Source organism: Falco rusticolus, chromosome 3 (assembly GCF_015220075.1).
Source record: "Falco rusticolus isolate bFalRus1 chromosome 3, bFalRus1.pri, whole genome shotgun sequence".
Taxonomy (NCBI): domain Eukaryota; kingdom Metazoa; phylum Chordata; class Aves; order Falconiformes; family Falconidae; genus Falco; species Falco rusticolus.
The window spans coordinates 46,673,466-46,686,299 of NC_051189.1; the positions used below are offsets into that span (position 1 = coordinate 46,673,466).

Consider the following 12,834-nt stretch of genomic DNA (forward strand, 5'->3'; position numbering starts at 1 on the left):
ACAACTTGCTTCAGATTAAGTGTTTATTAAAATTAAAAATCACCATACAATAGAAACTATTTACATATTTAACTGATAGTCTGCCTAAACTGCACAGTTTGACTGAAGGAAGCCAATGGAAGAGAAAAGCAATGAATATTTATGCTGCTGAACTTCAACTGCAGTGCAGGCACACTGAAGCTACATCAAAAGGGGTTTTAAGCTTCTGCAAAGTACCATTTGCCTAAACAATTGGGCTGAGGGGTGGCAAAGATGTACAGGGTTTCAGCTGTAAGAACCACTGTCACTGGGGAAAAAAAATACTTTTTGCTCTAGTTACATTGCAATTACACTAGCTCAGTTGTTTTGGTAAGGAATTGATAGAACATTTCAATATGTAGAGCTTGGCAAACTACATTCACTGTTATGAATTAGATTACTGAGCAATGAAACTTGTAGTGTCACTGCAATGTAACCTGATATCCTATTGCATATTTCCACAAATTGTTTTTGATAGTGCTAGAGCTGGTTTTAGCTTTAAAACAGATTTGAGGTTAGTTAATTAAAGCAGCAAAAATATAAGGAATATTCTTGAATAATCAGAGGATTAAAAATTAAGATTAAGATATTTTTCATTGGTAACAGTCTTAGTGACTGCAATGAAAGTATTAACTTCCTTCAAAATCCTGTGCTTTCCCATAGATTTCAGATGATGACTTTAGCCTTGTGGGAAACTAAGGTTGAACACAGAGCTAGGTTTGCTGCTGCTTCTGCCATCATGGGTGTTCATATTGCACTTCTGCATCTGTGATGACTGTGCGATGCTTTGGAAAGGATTTTAAGTTTAGTATGAGTAATACAGCAGTAAAATGGAATCATCTTCGGTGTAAAGAATTACATACACAAACCTTCCTTAAAGGAAACCATGATACTGTTTAGAAAGCCTTACAAGAGGTGACAGTACTCCAGATACTAACGTGAAATAACAAGGATATAAAAATAAGACATCACCACATCTTAAATATGTATGTTTATCCTTCAGGACTTTCTTTTGAAAACAGCTGTTCCTGTATTTCCTTTCCCCTTTTATAAAGGTCTCCTTGTAATGTATTGCCTGGCTTGGATCTTAAGAAGGGGTTGTCAAGCTGTACCAGTGTGTGATTGCTTTCCTTCCTTCTCTCTCCCCACCCCAAAAAGCCTGCTTGTTTTGGGATGTTTCTGCAGATGCAAAACAAAACATTTAAGGAGAACTTGATGCTTTAGAGAAACTGTTTTAACCAAATAAAAACATTATTCTGTTTCTGCAGAATTACTCTTTCCTTCAGTATTTCAGCTTCCACACTTGGTGAAGACATCCAAACTCATGAAGTAATTGGTTTGAGCAGTCTGTCCAAATAATAGTCTGTGCCAATGAGCCATGTCAATAGAAAAAGTGTTCTTTGTTCTATGGCTGTTGTTGATACTGCCCTTCTGTTGCTGTGTAGAAGTCATCAAGCACACTCTGTAGATAATCAAATGTTGGCCTCTCTTCTGCTTTGTCTTTCCAGCACGTTTTCATGATATCATAAAGCTCTGCTGGACAGGTTTCCATGCGTGGCATTCTGTACCCACGCTGAAGAGCAACCATCACATCTGAATTGCTCATACCTTCAACAAAAAAAGAGAAAGTTTTGATGAAATTATTTAAATTCCTGAAGAAACATTTTTATTTACTTCACTCTAAAGATCTTCACCTAATAATACAAGACTGTTGCTGCTTATTAAAAGTAGCTACTAATATGAGTTTAATAAACAAGGAAACAAGGCTGAGGTCTGCACTAGCAACAAGGGACTTGCTCTGAAAAGCCAGGGGGGAAGATTTGTTTCCCCTGTTGAGTGTCACAATCTCTTTAGTGCCAAGTCTAAGATGACTGTGGGAGCGATCATAATTATTCTCTCCAGAACCAGCTCTGTTCTGTTCCTCTGAGGGGTCCCGCCACCGTTTGTTCTGCTTCCAGCAGTGCTAATACGCACAGCAAAAGCCCACCCTGGCATCAGCTTTTGTCTCTAGCTGTGGAAATTCTAACGTGCTTGCTGTAGACCCCATCCATCCTGAGCCAGACAGCAGCCTACCTGCTTATCCAGACTGCCAGTCATCCTGCACAGTGTAGTAATGCACTTCCAGATTGTCTTCTACATCAGCTTTTGTGTGAAAGTGCTGCTGATTGCAAGATCCTGGACATAATCACTCATGATACCATTACTTGTAACGGGCAATTTCCTCTCCCTTCATCATCCTATTCCTATTGTGTGAAACCATCTTGCCAGCTGTGTTGAGCTTTGCTTTGTTTCTCCGTTAATGTTTTTCTTTCAGAGGATAAGAACTGTAACTACCAGAAGTGCATCCTGAGCCTCACATGCCAACTAATGTCAAGTGAGAAAGGCCTGCCCTGGGCTCCATCCTCCTCCTCCTCTCTTCTCACCTCTGGTGTCATCCCCCCCTTTTTTTAAAAAAAAATCCTTGAGAGGTTGGTTCACAGAGCGATTTCGACCTCTACTCTCAGAAGGCCAGCTATGCCGGGACCAACGCTTCCCACCCAGAAACCTGGTAGGTTTCAGCCTGTCCCTTCCTCTGCAAATCTTATGCAACCCGGTGGAGTAATTGTGCCAGGCTTACCTTCTCCGGGACACAAAATCTAAGCTTTCTGTACTCCAGTGAATACTGTTCCTTCTGATGACTGGGCATGCAGGAAGCACCAGTGAAGACTTTCTCTTTTGAGAAAGCTATTCCAGACCCCACAGCCAGTGGCTGCTCCTCAGGCTAAATGCTCCACGTGGTGCAGTTCTGCCTAAGACTACAGTATCTCATGGTTTTCTCAGATGACCCTGCCTCTGGTCAGGAGCAGCGTGACACTGACTGCTCCTGCATATACACCAGTTCCCCAGAGGCATGGCCAGAGCAGCTCCGCTCTGCTGAGTGGAGGCAGGACAGGTCCTGCTCCAGGCAAGGTCAGCAGTGGAGATGCAGATGTGGAGCTTCCCCGAGTACTTGGTGACTGTGTAGCTCTGTTGTTGCAGACTATGTGGATCTTTTTCTGTGTTATCTGACTACTAAAGCTATGATTTAAGCCCCTTGGCAGGTAAGGACACATTTGAATTACAACCACTGACAACTTTATCCGGTATGACTACTTGGATTATTCAAGATTACTATAGTTCATATAGTTGACTCCAGTTCAAGCCTTTTGGCTTTAACCTATTCTAGAAATATTGTTAGCCATGTAATCTGAGTCTGGATCGGAGTGCTTGCTTTGGGCACGTGTTTTGTATTTTTCGTCCCTCTTTGGAAGGAGGAGTGAAGTTTTCCTGAGCTAATCCTGCCCACATGTGTAGAAAAGAAGTATATTTGAAGTGGAATGGCATGCTGTCACAGAATAAGGAATTACTGCTATATAAAGACAAAATAAATAGAGGAAGAAAGTCAATAAAGCATTTTACAGAAAACAGTGATCTGACTGCTTGAGCTTAAAGAAATGGATTGTATGTAAAGTATGTACTAAAATAGTTATACTTTGCAAACTCTTAGTTAACTGTGTGTTGCTACATGAGGACTGCAGCTACTGGGCTTTTGTGAAGAATGGGGCTGATTCTGTGGGTTTAAATGTTTTTACAGGATTCTGGTCAGATCTACTGTCTGTAGGACTGATTGTTACATTCTGAATGCCTAGGACAAAGCCTGTGCTTCAGCTACCCTGCAGGAAAACCATTTAAGTAAGTTCGCGAGACAAAAAACGAAAATACTTTTATCAGTATTACATAGTAAATACATCGTGAACATACTTGCATACGTTTGGGGTTTTACTCAAAACAAGAAGGCTTACCTGTCTACCCCACAGTCCAAACAGTATTCTCAAAATAGCTACTGTTTTAACTTTCCCTTTTTTTTTTTTTTTTTTTTTTTTGTTGTTGTTGTGGCTAATTACCTAGCTCATCAAAACTACATCCTAATCAGTAAAATAAATATATCCCACACTTACACCCTCTTAAATTCTGGCAAAGGGCATTAGCGCTAAAGATTTGATACGTGTCTGTTAATTCGTGCTGTGGTACCTGTTAAGCTTCACAGATAAAGACTTATTTCTTTATGTTAGAGCCTGAGAAATTATGTGAACACAGGGGTGTGGAGGAAGAATCCCACTGTACAGAAAGCAGCATATCTTGTGAAAAGCAGTGGACATAACTGGAATGCAAGTATAGATGTTGCCAGTATTTGGCATACTAGATAATCACCTGGAAATTAGTTTTAACAACCAATTCAACTTATTTTCCCAGAGAATCAGATACTTGTTTCATATTTCAGAAATAGTTCCTGAAACTATGGTCCCACTAATTGAGTTTCTCAGGAAGAGAAACAGCTGTTGGAATTTAAGAACAAAGATCACAAAAGCTCCAAGTTTCTTGGCTGGAAATGCTTCCTACCAAGTTGCCTGCCTAGATTTTCTTCATAGGTATTAACTACTTGCCAGTTTCAACTCAAACTGTTTCATAAGTAGCTTTATGCTGAATATTCTCTAATTGCTGGAGCTGGTTAATAATTGAAAATAATATTTTGAAGCATTGCCATTAGAACTGAAAAACCAATTCACTGTTTCTCTCCAGTGGCTGCTGGGTACAGCCTATCACCAGGTTACTCTTGCCATGCCGGGGTAATTTGCCCAAATCTGTCACCTCTCTATATGTAAAGTAAATTGCTCACCCATTTATTTTGCTGTCCTTCTGATTCTTCAGTATTAACCTTCAGTCTAACAGGCTATTTCAATTTGTACCTCTATTTAAAATAGACATATATCCCTCTTCCAGTTTAATGCAAGCAATGCCTGCAAAATATTGGAATCTTCAGTATGCAGTCAAGAGGCTTCTGCTTCTAATTGCTGGTTGACTAATGAATCCAACATGTATGGCCTATTTATGGTGCTCATAAAATGCTCCCATATTTAGAAAAACATATTGCCCAGACTTCCCCTAGAAGAGGTATTTTCCCACAGTAGCACATCAGTACTGTGTCTGCTGTACAGATTGATTTTGTTCTTGAAATAAAAATATGGTATGTTTTATGGAGGTAAAGAGAAAGCAGACTTAGCTGCAGAATTAAGTATTGGATTGGGGTTTGTATTTCTGTAGTGCTGGTTTCCAGGTGAGCTTGTAGGTTCGTTCAGGGAAGGACAATTTTCAAGTCATCCAGAAATAGCCTTGTGAGCCCAGCTCAGCGTAGGCAACTGTCTGGATACGTAGGCATGTGCTAGTGGGGAAAAAATAGAACTCCAACTGTGGGAAGAACCATGCATTAGTTGGCTGCATGTAATGCCCATCTGATCCTTCCTGGGGACATCAGCAGTGTTAGGAATAGCTTTGGGAGGACCTGCTAGTCAGTCACATATTTTATAGCCCTTACCTAAAAACCAACCCAGAGCATATGTTTAAACGCTTAGCTGTGCAAACAGCCCTATCACCTCTTGAAGTTTAAGGGGGCTACTCTTGAGCTTAAGTGCTTTTCTGGACTGGAGCCTTACCGAGCAATGAGAATGTCTGGTTTGGCTTTACCTCTTATATGGAAAGTCGGTATGTTCTTCTGTAACACAGTGTAAAAGTTGGCTGCCGTCATCCCTCCCCTGCTGTCCCAGCCTCAGGGGAGCTCTGGTCTCCCTGTGCCCTGTACTGTCATTTCAGGGACTTGGGTCTGCCCCTTTGCCATCTCTGGCAGTTCAGGACGCAGAATTCCAGCTACTTGTGAAGTGGTGGTGAAAATGTTTTCACTGTTTAAACAACAAAAGCTGCTGCACTGGAAGTACTGGGAAAGCTTTCCTTGGATGAAATACCTTCTCTCCCTTTACTGCCTATAAACTGCAGGATCTTAAGGGTTCTTCTCATAAGTTACTCCTTCTATGAGATGTAAGTATATGTACTTTTCCCCATTTGCCCGCAAGATAAGACAATTTAGGTCAACTTTCTATGACCTCAGTAAGCTTAAATGAATGCAGTCTGCTGCCCGGAGTTATCAGCTACACCTGAGATGTGGCGATTTTGTGTGCATAAAAATACCCTTCATACATGCTGTCTCAGTGTGCTGGAAACATTAATATGTATTTTGTTTAACAGAAAGAAAAATGAAACATGAAGCATATAACCATTTCACAGCTACCTAATGCGACCATAATTGATGTAGTCCTCTGTGGTCTTGCACCTGAACCACATGGAACAAAAAAGAGTAAATATTCCTAGCAGTACATCGACACTGCTTTAGGTTCTGCTTTCATATTTGTTTAGATTAGCTAACACTGACAAATTATTACAGCCTATTTGCTTGTGAAAACACGCTTTCTTAGTACTTTCACATATTACAATATTAAAAACCCCAGCAGCTTACACAGCACCATTAGAACCTGTAAGCACTGCATCCTCACTATGGGACTGTGCTTCTGACCATAAAGCTGGGATCTGTGACAACGCAGCATTTGCTGCAGTTGTAACACCTTTTAAATATAAAAAAATGACTGTGTTCACGGTGCCATTATTCTGTTTGCTAAAATTGACCCCAGAGAGGCATGTGGTTTACACATATGGTGACTATGACTTTTCAAAGCAGTAACATTACCTACAAGACATTTTCCAAATCACTGCTGTTGCTACTGTCAGATGCCAGCTCTTTCCCTGCATATTTTCTGTGCGTTTTAATGCCAAAGTATAAATACAGAGTGACGGTATAAACACACGCCATACCTGGATAAGGAATCTTTCCATATGTAACGATTTCATACAGAAGAATCCCAAACGACCACACGTCAGATTTAATAGTGAAAGATCCATAGTTAATTGCCTCTGGTGCTGTCCATTTAATAGGGAATTTTGCGCCTAAAAAAACCCCAAAACAGTACAGTCTCAATTAGTCAAAGGCAAATTTAAGCACTCAACGTCGTCACTGAAAGGTCTTAGATGACTTGCCTATGACACCCCTGCGTTAGCAGTTACCAGCATCTCCTTCTGTCCAAGAGTTATCAGCATTTCTGCATTTCACATTCACCCTTACATACAAAAGCAGTAGCAAGTCATACCTTAAAATACTGTCTTTCATGTCTAATTAACTGATTTTAAAAAAAACGCACATAAAAGCAAACTCCTTCCAGTTACATAAGAAAAGTTCAAACAGTCTTTGTTGGGCAATATTACATTAGCTCTTCAGACAACGAAGAGTAATACAAATGATTCTCTCCGTGCACTTTTTAGCCTGCTCTATCATTCTGGCACAAAATATCAGGTAAGCTATGAAACTTTTCTGAATGGCAGAAAACACATCAAGAAAACTCAGCATAAAGAATTTGTAACCTGAAAGATTCATTTAATCAATATACAATGTCTAGATCTAGCTAAAACCCACAGATATGGGTTCTGTACCTCTGAAAAGTGCTTAATCAGCCCCTTCCCTCTGATCTATTGCATACTGTTAGTGGCTGCTGAATAGCTCGTCTTCCTTTAATCACAACTGTAGTGCATTGTTCTTTTTCTTCCTCGTACCTCAGTTCTTCCCTTCTCATCCTACATTACCACAGTTTCCACCCAGACTGTGTGAAAATATGAGGTAGTGTCTTTAAAACGAGGGGGAAAGCCAGCCAGCAAACCAGCTCTGCAAAGTTACTCTAATGCAATCTGTGCATGGGAGCATAAACAAAAAATTTTCACTACAACAAACTGACTACGCACTTCTTGAAAGGATCCTTGACAACATTAGCAAAACACACAGAGCAAACCCCAGGCAAATATCTTTAACAGTATAATTTCCCCTCTTGACAGTCCCGGCCCTGCTGCGATGTTGCCTCCCATCCGTGTGCTGAACAGGGATGTGACCCAGTCTCCCAGTGTCCCTACCCGTAGCAGCAATGCCACTGAACATGCAAATCAGTGTGCTGCAGCTCCTAAAGCAGCTTCAAAAAATAAACTGTTCTGCTAAAGGTTTTCTTGTTACCAGCAACTACACCTGCTAGGGTGTCTTCCTTTCCCTAAGTGCAAGGAGGTTCATATGGCACTTAAGGATGTGAAGAGAAAATAAGATCATATTTTCTTGACATTTAATTCAGCGGGTTGGAAGCTGTGGCGGTGCAATTAATTCGTTTAATTTAGAAAAAATGGTGTGCAGTTAAGTACGCTTCAGTTTTCTTTGTTCTTCAAATGTATTTAAAATAAACTTTCCCAAAAGCCTGGGGAGCACAGAAAGGGTTATTTGTTTCACAGTTATTCTTTTTCACAGTTGTTTGCATTAGAATGCTGCCTCTAGGAAGCTGTTAAGGCATTTGCTGTCTGTGGTGACCATATTATTGTTAGATACAGCCTCAGTGCCTCCCAGGGGCTGAAGTTCTAAAGACAAAATAAGAATACGTACCTTCCCTTGCTGTGTATTCGTTGTCTTCGATGACTCTTGCTAATCCAAAATCAGCAATTTTGCACATCAGTAAGTCTGAAACCAGAACATTTGCTGCTCTCAAATCTCGATGGATATAATTTTTTCTTTCTATGTATGCCATTCCTTCTGCAATCTGCAACCAAAACAACAATTTTGATATTTCAACACCACACATCACCATCAGCACGTCAGACCTCTGTTCTTTCAAGGCATCAGGAAAGCTGCACTCATTTATCCATTACCAGTATCTTTGGAGCATTTTTTAGATGGAGTCAAGGAAAGGGTGATTGCCATGGAAAACCTATGTGTAGATCCAGTCCTGCAAAACTTTACAGTAGCAACTTCAAAAGAATTGTCTGGGTGAGTAACAGCTGGCAGGATTAGAGACGTGTATTAGAGACATTTCCTGAAACAATTAGAATGTTCCTAAGATTTCTACTAAAATAATCTCTTGTCCAAATTATTCATCAGTTTATTTCCTAAATACTAAGAAAATCGAAAGAATTAAGTTAAACAAGATACAGGTGTTCTCTTAAAGACTGATGAAGCAACAGCGCAGACAGAGTTAAAAAAACCCAGCTTTCTATTTACCCAGTACAGGCCTGGGCAGTAAGGAAACAATTAGTAAGATAGGGAAAAAAAACCTTTACTTTCTTCTACAGTAACATGTACCTGCTCATACATGAGGAGTGTTTGGCAACAGCCAGCTCTCAGATACTATCGTAAGTAAATTTCATTTGTATTCCAGCAGCCCAACTTAATTTCCCAGTGCTTGGGAGCTGTCAGTTTTCCTCTTCCTTGTGACACTCTGGTGATGGGTCATTCCCAGGCAAGGCGCACGGTCCAGCCTGTGCCGCAGGTACCTCTCCAGGACACGTGTGGGTGGCTGGCAGAGCCCTTGCTCTCAGCCACAGGTTTTGGGGAATGCACAAGCTCTCAGATTTGCTAAAGAAGCAGCACTAGGGGTCCTTCTCCAGTGCCGGTCCCCAGCACACTCATACTTGGGCTCTTTCCTCCCCACCTCCGGAGAAGGCAAGTGCACGGATCCCTTCTCAGTGCCAGAGGAGCTCCTTTCAGCTCTGCAAGTAAAGCAGGCAGGAGCACCTGACCAAGTTTTAAGAAAACATTAACATAACTTCTGCTTATCCATTTTTAAAAAGTCCCCGCACACGCTGTCACCACTTACAACACAAAACCACACGGTCTTTGTTCCTCTTTTTTGGTTTAGGCAATGGAAAAATAGAGCCACTTGCCCACCCACTGCAAACCTCTTCTTACAAACCAATACCTTCTTCAGAGCAGAGCATTACGGTGCCCTTGTACAACGCAGGGGGGTACTCACACTAAACCAGAAAGAAACTCCGATGATGAAGAGAATAAAGAACACCTGCATTTCATATTTTCTAGAAGAAAGATGTTTTATAATGAAGGAAGCAGCTATAGTGAGTACTTGCCGCAGAGAGCCTTACTAGAGACTCACAGATGAAAGAGAAGAGCAGTATTTGATGCAGAGCCTGCTCTGCCTCTCTCTCCTCCCCATGCCCAACTTGGGTTTGGGGAGGAATGAGAGACGAAAGAGAAGGTTTTGCTGTAAGATCGGTGCTGAGGTTGGACCGGCCCTCTTGGCAGATATGACCAACAGGCAGACAGGTCCACTAGTGTCACCTAAAATACATCAACCATCACAAAGGAATCAACTCTCTTCCTACTTCCCTGTGCACAGATTTAATGTTTGGGCAAACTGCCGGCTGGGGAATGAATAACCACTTCACAAAAAGAGACATTTGTGACAGCAATACTTAAGTGTCCAACCCCAACCAAGCAAAGCCATTGGAAAGCCTTTTTAATTTCCTCTTATTTGTGCCAGACTCACTGAAGTCATCAGCTGATTAGTCACAAATGAAGAATGTAACATCAAATAATCCATTATGTTCTCAGCAAATACAGACTGCATTTCAGTGAAATTCCAGGACAATGGTTTTGACTGCATTGTATCAGAGAAATTCAAAGAAGCCACATATGTGCAAGCACTTGGGCATGCAAAAAATTCCCAAGTAGGAAAAGAACAATGGGCAAGGATTTTGAATGAGAGATGGAGAGGAAACACAGCAGCTGGGCAACTGAATTCACATATCTGGTCACGTCAAACCTTTGCTTGTGGTTAAAAAAAAAAAAATAAAATAAAAAGAGGATTTTTTGATCAAGGGAATGCATGCCAGAGCCCATGTGATAACTCTTTATGATAATTGTTGGGTTTTCATTGCCGAATGATATGGTAGAGAAATTCATGGGAACAAAAGAAAATTAAAGCTTTTTTCCTGCTCTTTTAATGATAACTGGTACTTGTCAAGACTGTTCTGCTGCATGTAGCTGCTACTCAGGAGCAGGATGGGACAGTTAACTGGGGCTTCTGGAATACATTTTGTGGTCTTTAAGAGAGGATTCTGCCCACAATGCACAAGTGTTACTACCAGGAAGGGAGCTGTTTCCCCTTCGCCTTTAATGAACTACTGACATACTTAAAGAAATACCCAAGTTAAATCCTTTTAAAAACAAGCAACCAACAAATCTCTAAATACTAGGAACTATGCACCAAGGGTAACAATGGAAGAAAGGCCTTCTGGAAGAAATAAATTACTCCACAAGGCAGCCTCCATACTGTAAAGCTTCAGCTAAAAGTCACGCAATAAATGAATGACTCGGAGCCGCAGTTCTGCGTGCAGCTGTCACCCATGTTTCTCCTCTTTCTACCTGTGAAACAGGGGAATTACTTAACTTTCCGTAACACTTGTTGGTCATTTCACAAATAGGTATAAACCTCTTTCAAAATCCTGAAAGAAAATGGTAACATAAGTATGGAGCAAAGAGTGTTGCTTTCAAAACACGCGTTTCCTACTTTCTCACCTATTTTTTGTAGCTTCTGAAGGTGTTCGAAGAGAGCAGAAAAAGCAGCAGAGGACTTTGAAGCAGGGAGGGGAGAACCTAATAAACCAGCATTTCAGAAGAGGACACTGTACTGTCACAGAAGAGCTACACCTGAAAAGCAAAAGCAGTCACAACCCACAGCCTTCCTTGGTGAAATATCACAGCTGACGTTAAGCAGCACTTAGAGGAACGAGCAGTCCTGTGCTGTTCTTTTTTTCAGAAGGTGAAACTCAGCTTTGTTTTAGTGGGTTTCTGGTGTTTGGTTGTTGTTTTAGTGGTTTGGTTTTTTTTGTGTTGGGTTTTTTTTCCCTACAAAACCAGACAACTGGATTCCTTCATAGCTCTGTTTTTCTACTCAAAGACATGTTTGCTTTCCACTTCCATTCCAACGTCAGTGACCCATTTTTGCAAAAGTTATTTCAAACCAGCCGTGTTTTGCACATAATTTGCAATGCTGTTTCTTCATGCAGAGAAGGGGGTTATGGCAACAGGTGTAATGGATTCTGCTGGTGCATTTCTAAGCTGTATGTAAAATGTGGGATGCTTTTTAGAGGCCAGATAGGTTTGCTTAAGGTCAACCTGATAGGATGTTTTTACATCATGCTGAGAACCTGTTGCACCACATTAGAAGGAAAAATAAATGACAGGGATCATGAAACAGAGTGGAATGAAGATAAAAGGGAATGAAAGAATGGCAAAATATGAAGTTTTTTTTTAAACCAGGAAAGCAAGTTTTAACAACCTGGAGGGCTGACAAGTGTAACCTGATGGGAAAGAAGTCTCAGGAACAACTACCCCATCAAAAAAATGTATAAGCACAAGGGTAAATCACACTTACCAGGAAGACAGTGTCTGATGAGAAAAATTTGGCTATATCGTACATGGTCAGAAACACCATAAAGTCAAAGTACAAAATACTAAAAAATACCCCAATATGAAAAAAATCAGAGGAGCCCACCCACAAAAAGTGCTACAAATAGTAAGTGTAAGTAGGGGTGCATCAGTAACAGGACAAGACCAAGGAGAACATTCACATTAAACAGATGGAGAAGACTACATACAAATGCTACAGAGAAGTTTTTAAATGCCTGTCTTTGCTTCAGCTTCCACTGAAAGGGCCAGGGATGCACATGTGGTTAACATGAATGACAAAACTGTAAGAACACAGGATGGAAAAGGGAAGAACTGGGTTAGGACAGTTTAAGTGGATATGAGTGGTTACTGAAAACTGTCAGTAAATCCAAACTCACACATCCTCACTCACCTGCAAAGCAGGCAAGCAAAATGGGGAAAAAAATACAAGTGATGAATCAGTATTTAAAACTGAGCATAGCTTTTATCTGGTTGCAAATGAAGCCAACTGGGAAAAAACCCAAAAGAGCATGACCTATCATTTCCAAAATTTGAAGAAGCAACTTGGCTAAGAACCTCTCCAACCCTCCCCTGCCTTATTTTAAACCAAAGTAATGTAGAAATGATTACTTAGAGATTGTTCAGGT

General features: G+C 40.7%; 1 protein-coding gene across 5 annotated transcripts in view; it reads right to left on the minus strand.

Moving 5' to 3' along the window:
* Window positions 1–9: 9 nt before the first annotated feature.
* The window catches only part of LYN (LYN proto-oncogene, Src family tyrosine kinase), a 53,272-nt gene continuing 40,447 nt past the window's right edge, over window positions 10–12,834 (minus strand). For all 5 annotated transcript variants that reach the window (XM_037379627.1, XM_037379626.1, XM_037379628.1 and 2 more), the window contains exons 11-13: window positions 8,390–8,543; window positions 6,736–6,867; window positions 10–1,626 (exon numbers count right to left, since the gene is read on the minus strand). In XM_037379627.1, coding sequence (XP_037235524.1) covers window positions 1,424–1,626; window positions 6,736–6,867; window positions 8,390–8,543 — 489 coding nt within the window. In that variant the 3' untranslated portion in view covers window positions 10–1,423. The remainder of the gene's footprint in view (window positions 1,627–6,735; window positions 6,868–8,389; window positions 8,544–12,834) is intronic.